The 26,508-nt window shown below is 37.3% G+C and overlaps 1 protein-coding gene and 1 long non-coding RNA gene across 6 annotated transcripts in view; one reads left to right on the top strand and one right to left on the bottom strand.

Annotated features, from left to right (window-relative positions):
- Positions 1-26,508, top strand: part of LOC147575987 (uncharacterized) — a 76,250-nt gene that overhangs the window by 4,881 nt on the left and 44,861 nt on the right. For both annotated transcript variants that reach the window (XR_015241646.1, XR_015241645.1), the window contains exon 2: positions 22,051-22,164. This is a non-coding gene — a long non-coding RNA (uncharacterized LOC147575987). The remainder of the gene's footprint in view (positions 1-22,050; positions 22,165-26,508) is intronic.
- Positions 1-26,508, bottom strand: part of VCL (vinculin) — a 112,229-nt gene that overhangs the window by 74,133 nt on the left and 11,588 nt on the right. For all 4 annotated transcript variants that reach the window (XM_086680032.1, XM_025918234.2, XM_086680033.1 and 1 more), the window contains exon 2: positions 2,119-2,189. In XM_086680032.1, coding sequence (XP_086536158.1) covers positions 2,119-2,189 — 71 coding nt within the window. The remainder of the gene's footprint in view (positions 1-2,118; positions 2,190-26,508) is intronic.

The following is a 26,508-nucleotide window of genomic DNA, read 5'->3' as shown; positions in this document are numbered from 1 at the left end:
AGCACACCGTGGATAAATGCCTAGTAGTGCAATTGCTGGATCATAGGGTAGTTCTATTTTTAGTTTTTTGAGGAACCTCCATACTGTTTTCCAGAGTGGCTGCACCAGCTTGCATTCCCAAGATCTGTGTTTTTAATGTAAGGTAAATATAAGTTTAATTATAATGTTTAACTGACAGCATAGGACTCCTCTTAATATTACCATGCTGATGAAATGGCACATAAACAAAGTAGGCTCATATTGGTTAGAGCTGGAAGAAACCTTGGAGGTTATCAAGTCCAGTGAGGCAAATCAGAAAAGATACTCCCACAAAACAGGCTCTACAAAAAACAGATGCTTCTGGCCCCTTACTTCCTGACACATGAACATTTTGCAGAATTAACAGAAACACCATTATGTAGAAACACCCACTCAAGTTAGAAATAAAAAGACATCAACATGGGTGAAATTTTGCATCTGTTCAATGAAAATAGAACATAAGGAGGTTAAAAATAAAAGAATACTTCTCACTTTATTTAAAATTGTGATATATAACATACATAGAGAAATTTGTATAAAACATACATATAATATAATGAATAGTTATAAAACAATCACCCATATTGTATTAAGTAACTCAACACTTACATCAAGAAATACATTACCGTTTATTTGTTTATTTTGATATTATTTTAATCAAATATTATATATTTGATATAAATAAAATATAAATAAAATATTTATTATATTTTATATAAATATATAAAATAAAATATATATAAAATAAAATAAAATATTGTTTATTTTGATATTATTACCATTTCAGAAGCCCCTGTGTGGCCTCACCCTGAGTATAACCCTCTTCCTTCCTCCCAGAGGTACCATTACCCTGACTTTTGTAATCATTATTTCCTTACTTATCTTCATCTTTTTAAGGCAGTTTACTTCTACATGTTTCTGAAGTTTAAATAAATGGAGACTACCTATGTATCTATCATTAATTTCTCTCATTTATTTTTGAGATTCATTCATTTTTTTAATTGAAGTAAAATTCACATAATATAAAATCAACCATTTTGAATTGAAAAATTCTCTTTCATTACTGATTGGTATTCCAATTTGTGACTATACCGTAATTGTTTTTATCCATTCTACAATAAACAGACCAGTGGAGTCATCATGAACAATGTTGATATCAATGTTTTCATATATGGATCCTAGTGTACATGGGCATAAGTTTCTCTGAGAATTGTCTGTTCTCTACTTTACTAACACCAAACTGTTTTCCAAAGTGGCCGCACCAATTTACATTCCCAGTAGGAGTGTATGAGAGTTCCAATTGCTCCACATCTTTATCAACAACTAATATTATCACACTTCTTAATTTAGGGTTTATAATGGAGTAATTTGCACAGCTCTGATGAGTAATGAGATAGAGTACCTGTTCATAATTTATTGGCCATTTAGATTTCGTCTTTTGAGGTGACTATTCAAATCCTTTGCCACTTTTTTTTTTGTAATTGAATAGCCTTACCTTACTTTTGACTTTTGAAAAGTAAAGATTCCACTTTTTTTCTGTCCTATGCACCAACCTTTACATTTACTTAGGACTTGACTGCCATAGAACAAAATCACTGAGCAAAGACAAACTTGACAAAGTTTTAACTAATCAAAAGTTAATATCTCCACTTTTACTCAGGATAGGCCAAAACACCTGCAAATTATTTGTAGGAATTTGGGTGATAAGTAAATATAACTTAAATTTAAAATGTTACTGAAATAACACTGCAATAAATTTTTAAGTTTGTATCTACTGTTATTCCCTCATCTCCAAGCAAAGGTGTTTAGCATATAACTCAGATTCATGCCTGCTAAGGTCAGAATGTTTCTGAATCTTTTCCATTCCAAATAATGAAACTCAGAAGTCAAACTTACATTAAAAATCACTATGTCAAAAATGCCTAATAGCAATGAATACAATCAACAGTAGGAACTACAGTGTTATAAGATGAAAAGTCAAAATCTCAATTGTAAACACTTTTATATTAAAAAAAAAAAAAAGTTGCTCCTGGAATCAGTTAATTTTCTTTCCTACCAAGAGGATTATTCTGCTTAGCAAGAGAAGAATGTTTTACTCACTTAATAAATGCTGGTGGCATATCTCTCTTCAAAATCTGATCTTCAGTGGTTTGAACAGTCTCTTTTCCAACCTACAGGAGAAAAAGATTCACAATTCAATAATAAATTCTCAGACTTTTAAAAACTTAAACATATTGAAACACATACTTTATCATTGAAGTTTCTGGATTCAAAGAAAATTTCTGGATTTTTGAAATTATCAAGATAGTTCCCATATATCCTTCCACAATATACTTGGATAACAATATGGGATACAAACAATGTACCACCCCTTGTTCAGAGTAATTCATTTGAAAGCACCGCCGAGCACAGTAAAAAAAAGAGATAAACTCATCTCTGAGATATATGAATATATGTTTAATTGACAAACTACTTTATCTTTTTTTTTAAGATTTTGTATTTAAGTAATCTCTATACCCAATGTGGAGCTCAAACCCACAGCCCCAAGATCAAGAGTCACATGCTCCACCAACGGAGCTAGTCAGGTACCCCTATATCTCTAATACAGTACATGAAGTACAATGAATCAAGATAAGTAAGCTAAATGTCTATACAGGGGGGAAAAAAAACATAGTACTGGAACTGAAAAAAAGTATAAAGCAATTATGATGCTGAAACTAGAAACCAAACATATGAAAATACACAACTTCACCATTAATCAAATAAATTCACACCAGGGGTGCCTGGGTGGCTTAGTCAGTTGAGCATCTGACTCTTGATGTCAGCTCACTCAGGTCACAATCCCAGCATCCTGGGATCAAGCACCATCTCGGGCTCTGCATTGGGCATGGAGCCTGCCCCTCTCCCTTGCTCATGCTCTCTCTAAACTAAAAAAAAAAATTTTAATTAAAAATAAATAAATAAATTCAAACTAAAGCAACATGATTTTCCCCTAATTATAGATCAACTTTTTAAAAAATAATATATAATGCTGAATGCTACAATGGAATAGTTTTATAGCCTTCTAATGGCAATGTAAACTGGCATACTCCATTTGGAAAAGCATTTACTAGTATGTGTTAAGAGATATGAAAAGTCATATCTAGGAATTCCACTTAAAGAGAATATACACTATAAGCAATAATACCAAATGTGGTAATAACAAGATTCACAAAAATATTCACTATCATGTTAGTTATAAAAGCCAAAACATTTTTTAAATAACTTATCCAACAACAAGGAACAGCTAAGTAAATTAGGATAAAGATAGAGTACTACAGAGCCATTAAAACAATGGTTATAAAGACTCAGCACTACATAAAAATTTTTCTGACATTATATTTCATTTAAAAGGAAGAATAAAAATAATAAATACACCATGATTACAACAAACCAGAAAAATCCATATGTATGAAGCAAAACACTGAAAGAATACAAAACAAAATGTTAACAGTGATTATAATGATGCTTAGGAAATTCTGTATCTGTATTTCCTCTTTTCTAATCTTCTGAAATGTGAATATACAATTTTTATAATTTAAAAAGTAATATTAAAATGTTATTCTGGGTTATTTAGATGCAATTATTTCCTACCTAATAACTATAGTAATTATGTCATTTCATATAAATCTTCCAAATAGTAATATCTAAAAATATAAAAATATATCAAAATATTAAAAGCCACACTAACCAGATTATGTGCACACATATTTATTATATCACAAATGGTACACATACTCACTTTCTTCAAAATTATTCTTCTGTAGGGCTTGGATGTCAATTTTTCTTTCACTACAGCTATATCACATACTCTAAAGTACTCTAAAGAAAGGTAAACTTGAATATAGTAAATGGTGAAATCCACCCATTTTACCAATATAAAGCTACATAAAAGTGCTAAATCATAAATATAAACCACAGTTTAATGAAGAAATCTGTAATTTTTTTTAAATCCAGAATGGAAAGTATCTCAATCCTACCATTTAACTGTTTAACTTTTGATTGAGTTTAAAGAAAAAAAACAAATAAGAAAAATCCCTTAGTGCACAGTAAATCAGCTAAAGAAAATAATACAATAAACTATTCTCAGGGAATACAAGTCATGCATAAGTTAATGAATACAAGTTTTTTCTCTCAAGTTAATAGCTCAGAAAAAAGCAAAAACACATATACCACTGTGTAATAGCCAGTGCTTTTGTAGACAATAGACTGCCTGTATCATAATAAAAGCCTTTCAAATCAGCAGCTGGTTCTCTAGAGTTTCTCAGATCAAAACATGACAGAATATTTCCAGATGTATTGTTCACTATATTTTCCAACTAAAATCAACCATTCAAAAAGCTGTGGGCCATGATTTCATGAAATAAAAAATGAAGTTCAGCAACAAAGTCACTAGTTCATACTGAGTATAAGGGCCTAGAAGGATATTCATATTTAGACACATGGAGATTTCTTTTATTTTACACACACAGAGACACAGCAAGGGAAGAAGAGGAGTGAGTTCCTCTTATATCTCCTTTAGAAAACATTCAGTTATTCAGCTGTTATTCAGCATTATGAAACATTTATTGAGTACAACTACATAAGCCAGGCACTGTTCTAGGTATTGGGGCTAGAGCAGAGAGTAAAAATAAGCCTCCTGCCCTCATGGAACTTATATTCTAGTAGGAGTAGACAGAAAGTGCACAAGTACATAAATACACAAACAAAATCACCCCAGATAATGGTAAGGATGATGCTATATAGACTATAGGGTAGGAGTAGAGGGTTCCTACTTTAAAGAGTGGATAAAGAAGACTTCTCTGAGGAAGTAACACTGGAGTTGACACTCTGAAGCTGAGAAGGAAGCCTCATGGAAGAACTGGGAAAGAACACTCCATAGGGAGAAACAAGACAAAGACCCTATGGCAGGAAAATTTGAGTATATCCAAGGAAGCTTAAGGAGGCCACAGTGGCTGAAGTTCAGTGAGGGGAGAAGGTGTGGTGGTGATAGGGCTGGATAAGAAGGCAAGGGCCAGATGGCAAAGAGCCTTTTAGGCTAGGTTAAGATGTGTGGAATCTTTTCTAAATACAGTAAGAAGAAGGACTGCTAAACAGGAGATTGAAATGACCTGATTTTCTTTTTAAAAAGACATTTTTGTCTGTGATGTGGCCAAGTGATCTTAGTGGGTAAGGGGAAGCAGGCTGACCAGTTAGGAGGCTACTGCAGTCATCCAGCAGAGAGATGACAGTAACTTAAAATAAGACATGAAAGTGGAAATGGAGAATTAGCTCTTTTGGAGGAAGAACTAATAGGACTTGCTCTTGGACTGCAAGGAGTGGGGGATGGGGAGTAGACCGAGGGGTGGGGGGGGGAATCAGAAATGACTTCTGATCAATTAGGTGAAAGGTCTTTGAAGGCAGCAATGCTGGAAGGCTGATATATGGCAAAGATTTACCCTCAAAAAATAAAACAATCATGGGGCACCCAGATGGCTCAGTCAGTTAATTGTCCAACTCTTCGTTCTGGCTCAGGTCATGATCTCACAGTTTCGGGAGTTTGAGCCCCACGCAGCAGGGAGCCTGCTTGGGATCCTCTCTCTCCCTCTCTCTCTGCCCCTCCCCCACTCATGCTTTCTCTGTCTCTCTCAAAAAAATTAAATTTAAAAATTAAGATAATCTGTTTTTAAAAAAATAAATAAAAATTAAAATTAAAAATAAAGCAATCATGAGTACACCCAGCAAAACCATTAAAACAGTTTTACCAATAGCCAATAACCTGACCCTGGTGAAGGTAATTACTAAAGAATGAATGAATTTTACTTAAATATTTTATTTCTCTTTTCTAAGGGTAGGGGTAAGTGGGGAAAGAAAAGTAGATAATAAAAATATACTCAAAGGCTACTTATCCAGAAGCTATTTTTTTTTTTAAAAAGGCATGTGGTTCCAGAGCCTGTGCTCTTCTTTTTTGGTGGCAGGGAGATGGCGTGGAAGGGCAGAGGGAGAGAGAGAATCTTAAGCAGGCTCCACACCCAGCACAGAGTCCAATGCGGGGCTCAATCCCACCACCCTGAGATCATTACCTGAGCTGAAATAGTCAGATACTCAACTGACTGAGTCACCCAAGCACCCCTTAATTTACTATTCTAAGCTGCATTCATACTTGTGGTGACAGTATCCACAGTCACTCCAATCTTCAATATACTCAGTCCAGAATTAAATTAGGTACAATAAATAAATGTTCCCGTTTTTAAGGCAAAACACATAAAGCATGACTGTGTAGAATAAATGTCATTTTCACTTGAGGAATTGATTTTTAGCAATGCTGTCCAATAGAACTTTCTGTTATGATAGAAATGTTCTTTTTGAACTGTCCTACCCAATACAGTAGCCAACAGCCACATATGCCTATTGAGCAGTATGGCTTGTGCAACTGAAGAAGTAAATTATTACTTTTTATTTAATTTTAATTAATCTTAATTTTTTAATTAAGATTTTATTTTTCATTTATAGCATTTTAAGTTCACAGCAAAACTAAGGGGAAGATAACAGAGATTTCCCATACACTCCCCGCTCCATACAACAGCCTCCCCCATTATCAACAACCCACACCAGAGAGTACATTTGTTACTACCCATAAACCTACCATTGACTACATCATAATCACCCAAAACTCATAGTCGACATGACAACTCACTCCTGGCAACCACTAATCATGTCACTGTCTCCATAGTTTTACCTTTTCTAAAATGTTGTATAGAATCATCCTGTATGTAACCTTTATCGATTGGCTTCTTTCAATTAATTTTAATTGTAATTGCCACATGTGGCTAGTGGCTACTATATTGCACAACTCAGGTCTATGGGACTTTCACTGTCTCCTAAAACTGGTCTTCCTGACTCTAGACTTCCATCTTCTAATTCACTCTTCACACAGCTGCTAGATTAACCTTCATTTTTGCCTTTGCTGCATGGTCTCTTCACAAAACAAAGGAGCTGGGTCTGCAAAGACAGAGTTGCTAGATGGAGAAGAGAGGGATCAGACAGTCCAAGCAGAAAGGAGAGAACAGGCAAAGGCTCCGATGTGTTTGAGCATATGGTTGAGTAGACAAGAAAAACAGGTTGGTGTGGCCTCAGCAAAAGAAATGAGGCTAGAAAGGGAAGCTCCAGTCACCTTGGGAAGGGCTTTGTATGCCAAGCAAAGACAGAGAAGATTATGTAACTTAACTTGCCCATTTATTCAAAGGTTGTCATCCTCTGTTCTAGATCTTTCCAATTCAGTGTTGTATCACTGAAGTATCAAGTCAAGAAGTTCCAAAGAAGCCAGTTTCTAAAGATATGCAGGATCAGAAAAGCATCTTCTATTTGTGAACAGCTGGCAAAGTCTATCTAGGAGAGCCAAGATAAAGCTTCACATTTTTTAGGCCATCAACCAGGAAATGTACTTTCCTTCTCTTTCCCCACACTATCAAAACAAAACAGCTTTTTTAGCATCCATCTTTTCCAAACAAAAAGAGTAGAACAATTAAGAAAGGGATTAATTCACAAAATGCTCTGTTAACTAGCAGGAATCTTCATGGCTTGTGGAAAACATTACTCCTGGAGGCCTCAGCCTTACTGTGGGGAAGCACATGATTCCTAATATAAGCTACACTTTGCAAACAAGCAGGTCAGTAATAATTTGGACAAATGTTTCTCGAACCTGTGCAGCACCAGTCATCAAAACACTTAACTACTTGAGTAGTTAAGCCAAATGTTTTTACTACATACATGTTAAGAGCACATGCACAGGAATTTAGTGACTTGGTTTCTAGTTACAGCTTAGCTAATAAATAGTCATGTATGGGGGCACCTGGGTGGCTCAGTCTGTTAAGGGTTCGACTTCAGCTCTGGGTCATCTCAGGGTTTGTGACTTCAAGACCTGCGTTGGGCTCCATGCTGACAGCTTGGAGCCTGGAGCCTGCTTTGGATTCTGTCTCCCTCTCTCTCTGCCCTTCCCCTGCTTGTACTCTGCCTCTCTCTCTCTGAAAAATAAACATTAAAAATAAATAAACAAATAAATAAATAAATATATGGTCATGTATGTGGCCTGAAATGAATCATATAATTACTCAAATATTTCTTCTCAACTATGTGATCTCTTTCCTTCCTTGTCTACTGTAGGTTGACCCAATTACCTTTTAGCTCTCTAATAAAGGAAATTTACCTTTAAGTTTATCTTTTCTACCTTCAGTCTTCATTTACCACTTCAAATTCTTTTTAGGAACAAGGCAAGGTATGAAATGATTAATAAATGCAAAATTTATTTTTTTTTTAATTTTTTTTTCAACGTTTTTATTTATTTATGGGACAGACAGAGACAGAGCATGAACGGGGGAGGGGCAGAGAGAGAGGGAGACACAGAATCGGAAACAGGCTCCAGGCTCCGAGCCATCAGCCCAGAGCCTGACGCGGGGCTCGAACTCACGGACCGTGAGATCGTGACCTGGCTGAAGTCGGACGCTTAACCGACTGCGCCACCCAGGCGCCCCAATAAATGCAAAATTTAAAAGCTCTCACTTCCTGTATATTTTATCTATACATTTTATGATTGTGAGGTTAAAGTTGATGTCTGATTTTTTAACCTTAAAATAAATCATATTCCCTCTGAAAAATAAATGCCCATAGTTAAAGGGTACAAAGCGGGGGAAGGGCACCTGGATGCTCAGTCAGTTGAGCATCGGACTCTTGATCTCATCTTGGGTCTTGATCTCAGGGCCATGAGTTCAGGCCTCATGCTGGGCACGAAGGGTACTTAAAAAAAAAAAAGCAGAGAAAAGAATGCCAGAATGCCAAATAGGTCTTAGTTATAAGTTCTGAGGTTTGCCAGGTAAGCATTTAAAAACAACCCTTTCAAAGTAATCTAACTTTATAGTAAATACATTTTATTACTTCCAAGCTTTGTTCCATTGCTGAAATTCAGACTTGTTGGTTCTATTCACTGCTAAAACTATTTCTCTTTTATTTTCTTCTTCAGAGAATTGCCTCTAACTCTTGAGGCCCAATTCCCTCAATTCAATAAACAGGCAGTAAGTGCCAACTATGTGTCCGCTAGGTGGTAGGAAGAGAATGAGATAAGAAATAAAGCATCCTTAGATAAAATGAAATAAGGGTAGTGAATGAGTAAGAGGCCTGGGGGCATTTTCAGGGGGCTTGGCGGGAAGCCCTGTTTCTTTTGAAGAGCTCTTACTTTGTTCAGTAGTTAATTTAAATATCTTTTGTTCAATATGTGACTTTAGTTCAAAATTCTATGTGAGAAGCCTTTTGTCTTCTGCTGTTGTTATTATTACTCCTTTTATCACGACCCACTCAATTTGGTTCAGTAATGTACAGAGATTTGGTTTCTTTCCAGCGAAAGAAAGAAAGAAAGAAAGAAAGAAAGAAAGAAAGAAAGAAAGAAAGAAAGAAAGAAAGAAAGAAAGAAAAAAACAACAACTTGGCTGGTTCAAGTCATTACCCAGACTAAAAGTATGTTAATGTAGATGTCTCCCTTAGCTAGCCTAAATATAAGAAAACAGAAAGACAAAACACATAAGAGAATCTGTGTTAGAGATTTACACAGTATAAGTGGTAGCCATAGAACATCAGATTTAAAGGGTGCAGGGAGATGGTAATCAACAGAAGTCCCTAATGTATTTTATTTTTATTTTATTTATTTTTTTATTTGAGAGAGAGCTAAGAGGGAGGGGCAGAGAGAGAGAGGGAGAGAGAATCCCAAACAGGCTCCACCTTGTCAGCGCAGAGCTGGATCGGGGCTCAAACCCACAAACCGTGAGATCCATGACCTGAGCTGAAATCGAGTCAGATGCTTCACCGACTGAGCTACCCAGATGCTCCCCTAATGTATTTAGACAAGAAAATGCAAACAATGAAAATGTAAGCCAAATGTACACTTAAAGTTACAGTAGGCCAGCCATGGAGCCAACTGATGGAAACCAACTGATTGTGACCAGACAAGGGAATGTGCACAATTCTGCCTGCACTTAGTTTGGCTCAAATCTCTGTTTCTGTAGTATAGCTATTAGGCTGATCAATCCATTATACTGAAGGGCCATTCTGATATGCAGCTGTGTCCAGTACCATGTCTATGTCATAAAACAATAATAATGTATATGCCCACCATCAGCAACACTTTTGCTTATTTTCCTGCAGTGGTGATGGATTTATGATCCACCCACCCCTCACTGTACCTTTTGCATTATTCACAGATGATATACTAGAGTCAGGTGTTTAAAAAGCCATATATCCAGAAAAACAAGGACTCTCTAACCTACTCTGATTTCCAACTCACTCATTTAATCAACCACTCATTGAGTACTTCCTATGTGGTAGGCACTGTGCACAACATTGTGTGTGATGGCAATATAAAAGTAAGTGGGATTCAGTCCTTGCCCTTCACAGAAAGACAAGACAAATGCTTAAACTAATCATTGTTACACAGTGTAATGCATGCTCTAACGGAGTCACATCCAAGCTTCAGCTCTGCATCAGTGATGTAGAAGAGGTTTCACAGAGGAAAAGAAACTCTAGAAAGGCTGATAAGAGTTCTTCTCCAGGAGTAATGGGATTTGGGGAAGAAAGAGCTATCCAGCAGTGGAGCAGCTATGTGAAGGTATGGCCAGTTCAAGGAACACAGGTCCACAAGGAGGAGATATAAAGAAGATAGGAAATTGGAGAAGCAGAAAGGGACCACATCAGGGAGGGCCTTGTGTGCAGTGGACTTAGACTTTATTCTCTAACCAATGGGAAATTATTTAATGGTCCTAAGCAAAAGACATTATTAGGTTTGCATTTCAGTAAGAAAAATTCAGCAGCAAAAATAAAACAAAGGTAAAAAAAAAAAAAAACAAAATAAAACAAAACAAAAAAACTAGGATGATCAGTTCATTTGTTAGTTCATTTATTCAATCAAATATTTATATAACATACCATGTGCCAGGTATTATAGACAGTAATGAAGAAAACACATGTGGCCCCTAATCACACAGAGCTTAGAGTCTTAGTGAAAGTAAACTAAAGATAAACTAAAAGCAGCAGCAGTATGGATATGAATATGAAGGCAGATTTAAGAGGTGCATCTATGTGACATTCCACGTGGAGGGTAAGGGAGAAGTCTGGAATGACTCTCAGGCTCCTGACTCAAATGGACTTGGTAGTATAGGTAATATAGGAAGAGAAAACCAGATCTGAGAAAGAAAATCATGACTACCTATGGGATGTTGAGATAGAGATAAGCACTTGCTCAATAAGCAACTGAAGAGATGGTTCCTCAGTTTACATGCCTAGGCTGAAGAAACAGAGTAGAGCTGGTAGAAAAGCAAGCTGGTGAAAAGAGCTGAGAAGGAAATGTCTGAAAACAGGATGTGTGGAATGGTAGAACTATGCCATGAAAGCTAAAGAAATACACAGTTCCAAGAATGTGAAAGAAGAGTCAATAGTGTCTACTGCCAGTTAATGGTTTCAGTATATTCAGAGAGTTGTGCAACCATCACCATAATCATTTTCTGAACATCATCATCATCCCATACAGAAACCATCTGCAGTCACTCCTTGTATTTATCCCCAAACCTTCTCCACCCCATCCAGCCATAGGCAATCAGTAATTTACTTCCTGTCTCTACAGATTTGCCTATATTTGATACAAATGGAATCACACAGTGTACAACATTTTAAAAAATTTTTTTAATGTTTATTTATTTTTGAGACAGAGGGAGACAGAGCAAAGTGGGGGAGGGGCAGAGAGAGAGGGAGACACAGAATCTGAAACAGGCTCCAGGCTCTGAGCTGTCAGCACAGAGCCCGATGCAGGGCTCGAATCCACGAACCGTGAGATCATGACCTGAGCGGAAGTCGGACACTTAACTGACTGAGCCACCCAGGCGCCCCAGGATACAACCTTTAGTGACTGGCTTCTTTCCTGTTGGAGCATATAGCGGTATTTCATTGCTTTTTATTGTCAAATAATATTCCATTATATGGTTATACCACATATTTTCTCCCAGTCTGTGACCTGTTTTCACTTTTTTGATGGTGTCCTTTGTAGCACAAAAGTTTTTAATTCTGATGAAATTCAAGTTATCTATTTGTTTTCTTTTGTGGCTTGTGCTTTTAGTATAGTATCTAAGAAGGCTTTGCATGACCAAGGTCATGAGGATTTATTCCTATGTTTTATTCTAAGAATTTTACAGTTTTAGCTCTTACATTTTAGGTCCACAATCCATTTGAAGTTAATTTTTGTGTATGCTAAGAAAATGGTTATTATTTTCTTTAAAGAAACCAAGCATGTTGATAGGCTGAAGGAAAGGAGGCAGGAAACAAGACGTTGATTATAAAGCAAGGTCTCTAAAGAGGCAGGGACAGAATCTGGAGAACAGGTAGAGACACTAACATTTACCAGGAGGAAATCATCTCTTCCTCAGAGACAAGACAGATGGTGAGTGAAGACAGAGACATTAACTGTAACTGTGGGGCCTATGACCTATATCTTCTTAGGAATTTACAAACAGTTTATTTAAGGATCTAAGATAACTTTCAGTCAGGAAATCTGTTTAATTTAATTTAATCCACCACTTTCCAATTTCTTAATACCTACCAACCTATGATGGAATTGGGATTTGTAGGATATACTTAGGAAAACAGTCATCTAGGCCACGAGTTACAAATTAGTGGCCTTTGTGCAGATTTGGACCAACGGTAATTTATGTTTCGTCCACATTGTTTTTAAGTCAAGAAATTTCATAAAGATACAAATTTATGAAACTCTTGACATACTAGAAGATTGGCCACATCAGATCTGCATTTCAGCAAAGAAACAATTTGCTAGAACCCAAATATCCTATATAGGGAATATACTCTCTGTACCATTCCCTATAATCTTAATATCCAGACCATTTCACTCATTTATGTCAGTTCCTGGTCTCTGTGGATATCTAGGTTTATCATTCCCACATTAGGCAACCCTCTCAGTGTCTAAACAGAGTGAAAATTCCTGAAGCCACTCTTAGAAATTCCTTATCCAAGTCCCCTCTAAATATTTTGTTATAAAAGTGCTCTTCTTATGAGAGCTGTGAGAAAGACTGAGGGAAGTATTTATGTCAGGAATGACAAAACGGCAGCGTATGGGCCGGGTGTAATCTACAGACCTATTTGACAGGCACGGTATTTTTTTAAAACGGAAAACTTCACATTAAAAAGAAATACAGATTTCCAGATTTTATTGGATATCAGGAAGATCTGGTAACACAAGACTCTGTTTCCATATGGCAACAATAAGCTGGAGATAGTAGCAGTCTTCTTCAATCAGGTCCTACATTTTTCAATTTACCACAGTCCCTACCACTCCCCAGTGTCCTCTAACTGGTCTGATTCACACATTTACACATTTGGTTGTGCAGGCATCTGAGTTTGTGCCACCTGGTTTAATAAAATCATTCAGTTCTTATATTTTTTTAGTATTTATTTATTTTTGAGAGAAAGTATCGGTGAGAGAGGGATGGGGGGTGGGGCGGGGGGACAGAGGATCTGAAGCAGGATCTGCGCTGACAGGAGAGGGCTTGAACTCACAAACTGTGAGATTATGACCACAGCCAAAGTCGGGATGCTCAACTGACTGAGCCACCCAGGTGCCCCAGACAAAATCATTCAGTTCTTAATTAGCACAGTACACAAGGCGAGATTCCCAACATCATGAGAACATCATGGGAAATTCTACTTATGCCTCAGCTGTTTCACTAAGGAAATATCCCCCTCTCCCCCAAACACATAGCTACCTCAAAAAAAAAAAAAAGAAAAAAATGACTAGAAGGAAACAGCATGGAAAGTTGAATTTCAGGTGATTTTTCTTCTTAATCTTTTCCTGTACTTTCCAGATTTTTAAAAAATGACTATGCATTACCTCTATAATCAGAAAAACAAACTAAATTTCTAAAATGTGTCAACAGGGGCACCTGGGTGGCTCAGTTAGTTGAGCATCCACCTGCAGCTCAGGTCATGATCTCACAGTTCATGAGTTCAAGCACCCATTGGGCTAACTGCTGTCAGTGCAGAGCCCGCTTTGGATCCTCTGTCCCCCTCTCTCTCTTCCCCTCCCCCGCTTGCACTCTCTCTCTCAAAAATAAATAAAACATTTAAAAATAAAATGAAAAGTGTCAACAATATTCTTGGTAAGGGGGCGCCTGGGTGGCTCAGTCAGTTAAGCATCCATCTCTAGATTTTGGCTCAGGTCACAACCTCACCATTTGTGAGTTGGAGCCCTGCATCAGGCTCTGTGCTGACATTGTGGAGCCTGGTTGGGATTCTCTCTCTCTCCCTCTTTCTCTATTCTTCCCCTGCCCGCACACTCTCTCTCTAAAAAGAAATAAATAAACTTTAAAAAAATATTCCTGGCAAGTAATAATCCATAAAGTAATGAGAAACCACCAGTGCCTAAAAGGTTCATATTTTGACCAACTGCCGAAAATTGAATTTAAATGTGCACCAATGATAACACAATCACATGGGATAAATAGTAGATGAACCATGTCAGTGGCAAGTTCTAACATCAAGCAGGCTTATTTGATGCAACATACTTTCCTTAGAACTAGTGTTAAGCTGCCTAGGCAGCAGCCTTTTATTCTAAACCAATTTAAGATTGACTGTATCAGTTAAGGTTAGATAAATGTTAACAGAGCAGCCTGCTCACCAGATTCATATTTATGAAGATGCTGTGGGCAGGCTTCCAATTGGCAAATACTAGATTCTCTCCCTCAACTCAGTACTCTTCTGTACGCGTCACAAATACTTACACTTGTGCTCTGGATGGCCACTAATTTAACAACAAAGCAGGTCTCCAGCACAGTGAACTTCTCGCCACCACCCACTTTCTCCCAGCCATCTCAAATAAACACAAAATATGCTCCTTTCGTTTCACGGAGAATTTCAGAGTAAAAAAGAATTTGGCAATCTAACCTAAATGCATCACTTTAAAAAGGAGGGTCAGGGAGGTAATTTCTCTAAAGAAGTTGCAGAACATGAATGTAAATCCAAGCATCTTGGCTCCATTTCCTGTGTTTTCAGGTATACTTCCTAACTTGCAAGCAAGACATTAAGTGACAAATATTCCTACACTCATTTACAGCATATCAAATCCTACTTAAAGGGACTTCCCTTTTGTTTTGAAACATGCATAAGCAAATACTACATCACATAAAGTTCCCCCAATTCTCACCCTTTAGTCCTGCCTTTAGTAAGAGGAGAACAAGCAATAATTACAGGAAAATAAAAGGATGGTTTTTCATTCAATCTGCTTCAGTTTTTCTAATTTTTTTTTAGTTATTAAAAAGATTACTTAAACAGGAACTCCGTACTAGTCCCACTAGTCTTATAATTAAATAACTATCGCATATTCATAAATACTGGTGGGGAGGAAAAGATCATTGCATGATCTGAATATAATCTTTAGCAGATGCTTCAAGTAAAGAACAAATTCCACTGGGGTCAGGTCTGACACACAATGACTGATAATGTGCTCAGAAAATAGTGCCAACTAAAATAAGAAAATATTAAAGACAGTAAAAAAAAAAAAGTTAACATTTAATTCTACCATTTTCTTATCTGCCCACATATACCCTTTACTCCATTCTAATTCCTTCCATTTCAGCACAATTAACTCAGGAAGACTGATATGGGGAATAAAAGCAACAGAAAAAAATTAAATTTCCTTACAACTTAGAGCCCAGTGACAAGTCCTTGAAACAGGCAGAGTGACCTTCCTCTAGGAACTCAACTGCCTGGATGTTAATACTTTGCTAAGGGCTTAACATCCCAACCTCCAGGGTCCTGTTAAGTCTCCATTAACATATAAAAATTCCTTTGGAAACTTCCTTTATCTCTACCCCCCCCCTCCCCAAGATATATGTTAGCAATCATCCTCCAAGCATATGGCCCACTGATATACATCTGAAGGGTCTTATGACTAAGGTTTTACTAGACAGTAGTAAATGACCTATCCTAACAACAGCTAGCCCCTCAAGGTCCTGGAAACTTTGCTTCCAAATTCCTTAGAGACTTATACTATCCCTAACCCCTCCCAACTTGAAAGTATGTAATCAATTGTTCTCACAATCCCAGTGCAGCCCTTTCTAACCATGGGTTCAGTCTTCATGCTTTAATAAAACCACCTTTTTGCACCAAAGAGGCCTCAAGAATTCTTTCTTGACCGCTTGCTCCAAGCCCCAACATTTCTACATCAAAGACCTTCATTCTTTTATTTTCATTCATTCTTCAATATACCTATAAACTAATCCTTTGAGTATTAAAGTGACTAGCTGGGCTCCTTTAAAAAACAAAAATCATGGATGAAATGATGGGGGAAAAAAAGGTAACTATTGCCAAGGAAAATTAGGTCAACTCTACTACCTATCCTACGTGTCTCATACATGATTATAATGAATAAGAATGTGCTTTGTACATCATCAAAGTGTCATCAAACATAGGCTGTTTCCGTGCTATAAATGTTCAGTCCCTTAAAGTATCCCAAAGGCCCCACCAGCATCAAAGCAGTCTCCATCTTCTTACTGTTCTCTAACCAATCTGCTTTTCTCAAAGAACTATTATTCCACAGAATTTAAAATATACTTTTTCTGTTTAATAGCCAAAATTGCAAATGCATTTTTTTCTGACAGTTTTAGTTCACAAATGTGCATAATTTCAGTAACAATGCAGCTTTTGCAGATAAGTCTGGGTCTATAACCACCATTTGTAACTTTGTCCTTATGGAAAAATAACTTCAAATGAATTTTTAAATGAATTTTTGAAATGCAACCCATTTTTATGTGGGGAAAACTGGGGACCTCATGGAAAGTAACAAGGTAGTGGAAAAGAACTGGGGCTTTGGAATGAATCTCTCCTCCCACTCTGCTATTATTAATACAGTGTCCTTGGGCAAGTAAAATCTTTCTCACTCTTCTAACCAGTAAAATGGGAAAAGTAAAATCTCTCTCAAGGCTAAAGAATGTAATACATGTGTAAATCACCTAATACATCTGTATCTTCCAGGGCCTGGAAGATAACAGGTGCTAAATAAACATTAGTCCTTTTTTCTTTCCCTCTGCCATTGTGGTATTCATCTGTGAGTTCTGTTTTCTCCTTTTAAAAAAGTTTTTTTTTTTTTTAAACTGTGCACATGCTGTAAATCAGGAGCTCTTTATTACTTCATTAAATCTTTATAACAATATACCTATGAGGTAGGTACCATTACAATCTCATTTTACAGATGACAGAGGCAAAGATAGGTTCCTTGATCTGCCTAAAATTACTCAGATACTGGTGTTGACTTCAGCACACCCATGCTCCAATTCTAAACCACTCTCAGGGGTGCCTGGCTGGCTCAGTCAGTAGAGAATGTGACTCTTGACTTAGGGGTTGTAAGTTTGAACCTCCATGTTGGGTGTAGAGATTGCCTAAAAACAAAATCTTAAAAAATACAAATAAAATAAGCCACTCTACTGTGTTTGTGTGTGTATGTGTGTGTAGGTGTGTGTGCATGTGTGTATGTGTGTGTGTAATGAGGGAAAAGGATTCAATGATACGGAATGTTTCCTGCTGTTACATCACATGATTCTATAATTCTATGGAGCTATCAGACGGCAAGGATAAGAAAGACTTCAAGCCCACAATGGGTATATATAAACCACCAGGCTGCAGTCTAATCAACTCATATCCAATTGTTCTGATTTTCCTTCCCAGAAGCTGGAAGCTGATTTTCCTTCCTTTCCACAGCGAGGACAGGTCAGGCTCACTAGGGATAAAGCTGCTTCAGCTCCATAACTGTTACTTGCTTAGGAATGATCAGCTGAGTCAACCTGGCCTCAATTAGCTTTTAAAATTGAACCAGGATTGACCAATAATGTAGCCTTTTACTTTTTTTTTTTTTTAATTACAGGTGTGGTCAAAATTTGAAATAGTAACCCAAAGACAAATGTCTTTGAGTGTCTTTACTAATGTTGGGAACCATCCTGCTTGCTAACTGGAGATCATTCAGAGTCACTTTTACAGTTTAGTAATTAAATTTGGCTCCAGGCTGTAACAGACACTCTGACCCATTAAATTAGGGCCAGAAGCAGAATTACTCTATTTCAGCTCAAGCTACAAACACATTTCTTATAAACAGCCAGAACCAGAAATCCAATGTTTGGGAATACTAATGACAAATGGTTAAGGCTGCTCACTTCAAATGCCCATAAAAAAGATTTGTTTAATGGTACCTAAACTAAAAAAAAAACCCCAAGTTTTACCTTTAGGCTTTTGTTTTTAACGTTTTTACCTTTTCTTCTTAATGACTACAAACATTTAGTGCGACTACATATGGGCTAAGCAAGACTCAATTCTAAACTTGCTGAAAAGTGAAATAGAACAGCTGCAGCACATCCAGACCAAACTGGCCGAGATGTACAGACAGAAAAAAAGCTGTTGTCAACCATCCCCAGCTATACTATTTGTGTTTGTGCCTTTTGCGATTATATTTCATCACTGCTCTTCATGTAACATTAATAGATCAGACACAACCTTGGTTTAATTAGAAGACTTTCACAGGGACATTATTTCCTTTTGTTTCACCTACTTACTAATACAAAGTACCACAAGCCTAGATGTTGAAGAGCTGCCACAGATAACCAAACCCATCAGTTAAGTTCTGGCTCTACCATCTTACATAACTTATTCGCAGTTGGGGAAAAGAAAGAGAATTAGAACTGAGAAGATTACATTATCATGAGGGTCTATTCATCTATCTAGTTTTGTTTTGTTTTTTTTTTTTTATTGTTGATGTTGTTTCAAGCAAAGTATCAAAAGTCAATGCTGGCAAGGCACCTATACACTAAACTACAATCCTTTTATCTTCAGTCATCCCTAAATATCAAGTTCACTCCTAATGATTCATTACAGAACAACACAAGTCTGTATTTGGTTCATAAATGGAAACCTTCCCGAATTGAATTTACATGGAAGATATAACAACAGAGAATCCCTGTAGATAGAGAATGTATAAGATTATCACTGTTGAATTTGAATTTAGAGTGTGAATTCCTACCTTAGCAGGGAAGTTTCTATAAGCCTAGTAATCAATAAATATACTCAAGTCTTAAATAATAATCACATAATTAGATGATCCTCCTTGGAACAAATCCAAGTTCTCCTTGAAGTAGGGTATACATACTTCATCGACTGTAAGGTAGATTCTTCTATATAGCTAATACCATCAAAAACATTATTCAGTGGTGTTGTATTTTCTTCTTTCTTTCTTTTTTCTTTTTTTTTTTTTTTTTTTTTTGAGAGAGAGAGAGTACGAGCACAAGTCGGGGAGGAGCAGAGGGGAAGGGTGAGAGAGAATCTTGAGGACGCTGGGAGTGGAGCCTGCCCACCCGACACGGGCTCAATCTCACAATGGTGAGCTCATGACCTGAGCCAAATCAAGAGTTGGACACTTAACCGATTGAGCCACCCAGGCACCCCCTTTTTTTAATAAGACATAAAATAGAGATGTTGAAGGCATCTTTTGTATCCTGATGTTTTTAGTTATTCTTTAAATTATGTCCTAGGAATTCCATTTGTAAGGCAATGTGCAAGTGATACAAAGATGCAATTAGGCAGTTTATAGTTAGTTAGGCTTGGAAAAGATCAGAACTACATAAATGCCTGCTGTGTATAGGCCAACAGGGAAGTAGAGCTTAGCACTACTGGGGGTAGGTGGACAGAGAGTGCAACCAGCTGTTGAGATTAAGACAGTCTTCAGTATTTGAGCTAAGCCTTAAAGCATGGATATAATTTCTGGAGGGAAGAAGGTATCTTAGATGGAAGGAAATACAGCATATGCAAAGAAACAGAACTGAGAAGGACTGGAATGTGTTCATGAAATGCCAAGCAGTCTCATGGGGTCTAAGTGCAGGCTTTGAGGGAGGGGCCCTACTCTGGGGTAGGAACAGCAGTAGATTCTGATTTTGGCTTTTCCACTGTCAGAGACTCTATTGATCATGTCTGAGAATACATTTTCTCATTTTTATTTATTTATTTTTTAAGTTTCTTTCTTTTGAGAGAGAGCACGTGCAAGCAGGGAAGGGGCAGAGAGGAGAGATCCCAAGCAGGCTGTGTGCTGATAGCCCAGGGCTTGATCCTGCAAACTATGAGATCATGACCTGAGCTGAATCAAGAGTCAGACCCTCAACCAACTGAGCCATCCAGGTGCCCCCACTTTCTCATTTTTAAAATGAGAGGGGGCGCCTGGGTGGCGCAGTCGGTTAAGCGTCCGACTTCGGCCAGGTCACGATCTCGCAGTCCGGGAGTTCGAGCCCCGCGTCGGGCTCTGGGCTGATGGCTCAGAGCCTGGAGCCTGTTTCCGATTCTGTGTCTCCCTCTCTCTCTGCCCCTGCCCCGTTCACGCTCTGTCTCTGTCTGTCCCAAAAATAAATAAACGTTGAAAAAAAAAATTAAAAAAAAATAAATAAATAAATAAAATAAAATAAAATGAGACAGTTGGGGCCATCTGGCTGGCTCAGTCAGTGAAGCATGCGACTCTTGATCTTGGGGTTGTGAGTTTGAGCCCTACATTGGGCATACAGCTTACTTAAAAAAAAAAAAAAATGAGAGTTGGATTAGAACATCTCTGAGGTCTATTCCCAACTTTATAAATCTTAAGACTCTGGGTCAGGGGTTGGCAAACTTTTTCTATAAAGGGCCAGATAGTAAATATTTTAGGCTTTATGGACCATATAGCCTCTGTCACAACTTCTCAACACTGTTGTAAGCTGAAAGCAGTCATAGAAAATATGTTAATGAGTGGGCAGGGCTGTTCCAAGAAAGCTGTATTTATGGATATTGAAACTTCAATTTTATATAACTTCATGCACCATGGAATCTTCTTTTGATTTTTTTTTTTCAAGCATTTAAAAATATAAACACTATTTCAGCTCCTGGGCAGTATAAATTTTGGCCCACAGGCTATATATAGTTTGCTGACTTCTCCACTCCACAGAGAAATAAAAACAAGGGGGGGGGGGGCGTGAAGTGTAATAGCCCTCAAGAGCTAAAATAAGGAGTTTAGATTAATTTAAAAGACAACAGGAGGAGGTACAGACTTCTGAGCAAGACAAGTGTTGAGATCAGAACTGTACTTAGATTTACTAATAAGTAAATTGGCAGTAATGGATAGGAGTGAGAGGCTAATAGGTAACTATCAAGGAGGGACATTATTCTTTTTTTCTTAATTTTTTTAATGTTTATTCATTTTTGAGAGCCAGAGCGTGAGCAGGGAAGGGGCAGAGAGGGAGACACAGAATCCAAAGCAGGCTCCATGCTCCAAGCTGCCAGCATAGAGCCCGATGCGGGCTCAACGCACCAATGGTGAGTTCATGACTAGAGCCAAGATGGACACTTAACCGACTGAGCCACCCAGGCGCCCCAAGGAGGGACATTATTAAAGTCTAATCTAGACTGGTAGCTTTGAAGAAGGAGAAGAAAAAAGGTATGGAAGGAAAGATCAACAGAACACTACTTAAAAAAAAGAAGAGGAAAAGGTTTATCTGGCAAACATAATAAAAGGGGTCAATTTCTGGACAAGAAGGGGGAAGAAGGGGATTCTGCATTCCCATTCCTCAGTGCCATCAGTATATGACTACAGGAGACTGAGGAATTTGCCTGTTTCTGGAAACTCTAGAACAAGCAGCCAATTTGGAGCTTCCAGTTCAAAGATAATAGTTTCCTGGTATATTAGGTAAAATGTAGCATTCATGTTTAGGTGTTAGAGACGCAATAGATATGGCAGTTTTAGAGATGATGTTTATTTATTTACGGCTCCTTTTTCTCCAGGGACTTTTCAGCAGCCTTCGCAAATTAGGAAAGAGTATTCATCTGGTGTACACAGAGAATATCATTGCGCTTAGAATTTTAAAATCACTCTGCTGACTATGACTTGGAATTTATCTCTATTTCTTCTTCCTCTGACAGAGAGAAAACTGCAGTGCTGCAAATACAACTGATTCAGCATTATGGTATCTACCAAGTGCAAGCAATCCCACTCTACAAGAGCACTACAAGCCTTCCAGAACTCAAACTTGTAAGGTGGGTGAGGTCGGAGGACAGAGTACAAACACGTATACTCAAGTAGCTCTAATTCATGACAGTATCTTGTAAGAAACATAGACAAGCCTTATAGAAAGATTAATTTCAACTGAGCCGCCTGGAAAGAAAGCTTCAGGGAGAAAGTGAGATCAACATCGGGCCCATTTTAACTCTTGGAAGGGTGATTCCAAGCATTGAAAACAGCACAAACAATAACAAGAAAAAGATATGAGAAAATACTGGATGTATCTTTTTTACTTCGAAAGTGGTTCATTTTCATTTTTAGGAGAAAAACATGAATTATGGTAAGAAAAAAAAAGTTTAACCTGAAATCCCACCACTCAATCCCACCACATTTTAGTATATGCTCTTCCACATATAGGATAATATAAAACAGGATCATTCTAAACATATCTCCCTACTGGTTTTTGCATAACATCTTACTGGAGTGATTAAAAACCACAGGCCTACCTGACTTGAAGGCCAAGTATAGCTCTTTCCTTAGAGCTCCCACTTCAACTTGTTCTTTTCTCTTTCCTTCCAAGATCTCTATAGGTAGATCCATGCTACTAGCCACTGTATTTAATTTTTCTTTTTTACACATGAAATCAAAAAGGTATGTATGGTATGACTTATTTAACATACAACTTCAATATAGCCATTGTTGACACCTTTTAGGTTTTTGGTCCTGCATTTCAAAGTGAGCTCATTTGCATAATTAAAATACTGAAGTTCTGGCCCTGCCACTTATTAGCCCCGGGCTCTATGAGTCTTAGTTTCCTCATCTATAAAATAGGAGTAACAACCACATAGTGTTGCCCTAAGGATAAATAAAATAATTAGTAATTTTTAAAACCACTTTGTTTCACTGGTGCATTTCTGAAATTGAGAATACTGTGACTCCAAATGTAAATGAAGTAATAAAGAACTCTCTAGAATTTGCCCCGTCTTTCTCTATCTGCACTCCCCCAGTGCTTGAAGGCAGCCTTCCCTGTCTCTTGGATGGATGGCTCTCCAACAATGTGTGTCTCACTCTCCAATCTATGTTCCTCACCACTACCAGGGTTATCCTACCCAAACCCAAAACTGTCCATGTTATATCTCAGTTTAAAATCCTTCCACTGCCTCACATCCAGTGCCTAGAATGGTCCCCTTCTAGAAATTATCCTATAAATGTACTTGCACAGGCATAAAATGACTTAACTGTGTCATTCATTGCCACAGTCTGAAATAGCAAAAGATCACAAATAACCTGAGGTCCCTCCATAAGGGCCCAGTTACATAAACTATGTTACAGTCATCAATGGATTACTATGTAACCGTCAAAAGATTCAATATGTATTAAGAAATGTTCTCAAAGGGAAAAAAATCGAGGAACAGGGCAGTAATGATAGGTCACCACTTATATAAAAGGCGAACACATATTGCCTGAATATGCATAAACTATCTCTAGAAGCATACCCAAGACATTGGGTTTCCTGTGTCCATTGGTTTCCTATGAGGAGGAACCCTATTGGTTTCCTATTGAAACTGTGACTGATGTTCAAGGGTGGGATAGAGACTGTTTACTAAATCCCAAACCTTTCAAATTTCAAACCAGGTGAATTTTTTACTTATTCAAAAATTAAAGGATTTTTTGATTGGTTAATATGGCATATAATATTTTTTGATTGGGTTTTTTTGATTGGTTAATATGGCATATAAGTCCCTTCCCAAACTAGCACAATCTACCTTGGTAGTCTCATTACTAAAGCTCCCCCACTCCCTAACTGCACATTTACATTTTATACTCTTGTATCTTTGCATTTGCACAGAAGGCTTTTCCATTTTTCTCTGGCTGACAAACTTGCTTGTGCTTCAAATACTGGTTCCCTGGGATGGAATGAACTTCCCCTCCTGTCTTCCTGCCATATTCTGCAAAAGGGCCTTTGGCCTGATTTGATTACATGTTTGCTCCCTGGCAAACATGGCTGGGTTCACAGTCCTACCTGAATCCATCAGAAGCTTCTACCCCTCAGATGCAAAGTCCAGACCTCAGAAGGCAATAAAAAGAGTGATGACACAGCAGCACTATTCACACGAGCCAAAAGGAAGGTACCTAAGTAGCTATCAATAGATGAATAAACAAAATGCAGTACATACATGCAATGGAGTATTATTATTAGCCTTAAAAAGGAAGGAAATTCTGACATAAGATACATGGATGAACCTTGAAGACATTATGTTAAGTAAAATAAGCCAGTCACCAAAGGAAAAATACCATATGATTCTACTTTATATGAGTTGCCTAGAGAAGTCAAACTCAAAGAGACAGAAAGTAGAATTATAGCTGTCAGGAACTCAGTGGAATAAGAAATGGGAAGTTGTGTGTAATGGGTACAGAGTTTCAGCTGGGGGCAATGAAAAGGTTCTAGAGGTAGAAGGTGATCATGGTAACACAACAATGTGAATGTACTTACTGTCACAGAATTGTACACTTAAAAATAGTTAAAATGACACCTTTTTATTATTTTTTTTATTTTTTATTTTTTGAAGACAGAGAGTGCAAGTGGGGTAAGAAGGACAAAGGGAGAGAGAGAGAATCCCAAGTAGGCTCCACACTCAGCACAGAGCCCCTCACAGGGCTCAATCCCACAATCCTGGGATCATGACCTGAACCAAAATCAAGAGTCAGACGCTCAACTGAGCCACCCAGGGGCCTCTACAATGGTAGCTTTTATGTTACATGTATCTTCCTGCAATAATAAAAAAAAAAAAATTTTTTTTAAAGAAAGAAAGAAAAGAATCAGAGACTTCCACAGTCTCATGACAGTAATATTATCCTAGAATTCCTTCAGATTTCAAAAGTACCTTTCTATTCTCATCCTGGTATTAAGCTCTTATAGTTTCTACACTCCAAGATGTTTTTTATCAAACCAAAAAAAAAAAAAAAAAAAAAAGAAAGGGAGAGAGAGAGAATATAATCTTTTTTAAAAGGTCTGATGAAAGAACAAGAGACTATTAAAACTGACAGGCAGATTTTGAAAAAGATACAAACAGAATTCTAGCAGTAAAAAATACTGTCATTTAAATTAAAAACTCAGTAGATGAACGAAATGACAGGCACAGCTGCATGAGAATTAGCAAACTGGAAGAACTGAAGAAATTACTAAAGGTAAAACACAAACTACTAAGAAATATGAAGGATAGAGTGATAAAGTACAACATTTTTCTAATTAGAGTTCCCAAGGGAGAGAATAAAATGAGGAAAGAGGTAAAAATTCAAAAAGATAATGGCTAAGAATTATCTAGGATTGATAAAAGAAATCAATCCTCAAAAATCAGGGAGCCCAAAAAAAATCTCAAGAAAGATAAATAAGGTCTTAAAAACCCCTGGGAGAAAAGTTGTAACCTGCAGCAAAACAACAATTGGCTGATGTGAATACAGAAACACTGGAATAATATTTTCAAAGTGCTGGAAAAAAATTACTATCAGCCCTGATTAGCATACCTAATGAAATTATCTTTCAAAAAAGAAGACAAAAGAAAGACATTTTCAGCCAAATAAAAACTTAGAATGTATACAGCCCAAAGACCCCATTAAAGATAATACTAGCATAGGGGCCCCTGGGTAGCTCAGCTGGTTGAGCGTCTGACTTCAGCTCAAGTCATGATTTCACAGTTTGTGAGTCTGAGCCCTACGTTGGGCTCTGTGCTGACAGCTCAGAGTCTGGAGCCTGCTTCAGATTGTGGCTCTCCCTCTCGCTCTCTGCCTCTTCCCCGCGTGTGTGTTTTTTCTCTCTCTTTCTCTGTCAAAAATAAAAATAAACATTAAAAAAAAAAAGATACTAGTGTAGGGTGTACTTCAGGAAGTAGAGAAATATACCTAGAAGGAAGGTCTGTTTGTTCATCACTTCTCTTACATCTCAAAAAAATAGTAAATGTGGGTAAGTGGGGAAAAAAGCAACAGTCTAAGACAACAATACTATCTAACTTATGGGGTGAAAAAATAAGACAAACAAAATTTTGCACAACCATAAGTAAAGGGATCATGGAACTAGAAGTATTTTACAATCTTTATATTACTCGGGAAGATAGTAAAAATGCTATCTAATTTAAGACATTGACATTAAATACACATGTTTAAAAAATTTCCAGAAAACCACCATAAGACTAGAAATAACAGTATACCTTCTAAACTAGTAGTGTGGCCATCATATTCTTTGACTCTATTACCCCCATGTTGATAGGATATCTGAAAGAGATTCTAGCCCTCCTTTCAGATAAGAGATACTAAGCCCACCCAGTACCTACCATAGTATGTAGTCATTATATATTTGTTACATTAATTTGGCTGTTCCAGAA

Source organism: Puma concolor, chromosome D2, assembly GCF_028749965.1.
Source record: "Puma concolor isolate L17-30 chromosome D2, mPumCon1.1.hap2, whole genome shotgun sequence".
NCBI classification, from domain to species: domain Eukaryota; kingdom Metazoa; phylum Chordata; class Mammalia; order Carnivora; family Felidae; genus Puma; species Puma concolor.
This window is presented reverse-complemented; position numbering and strand designations above follow the sequence as displayed.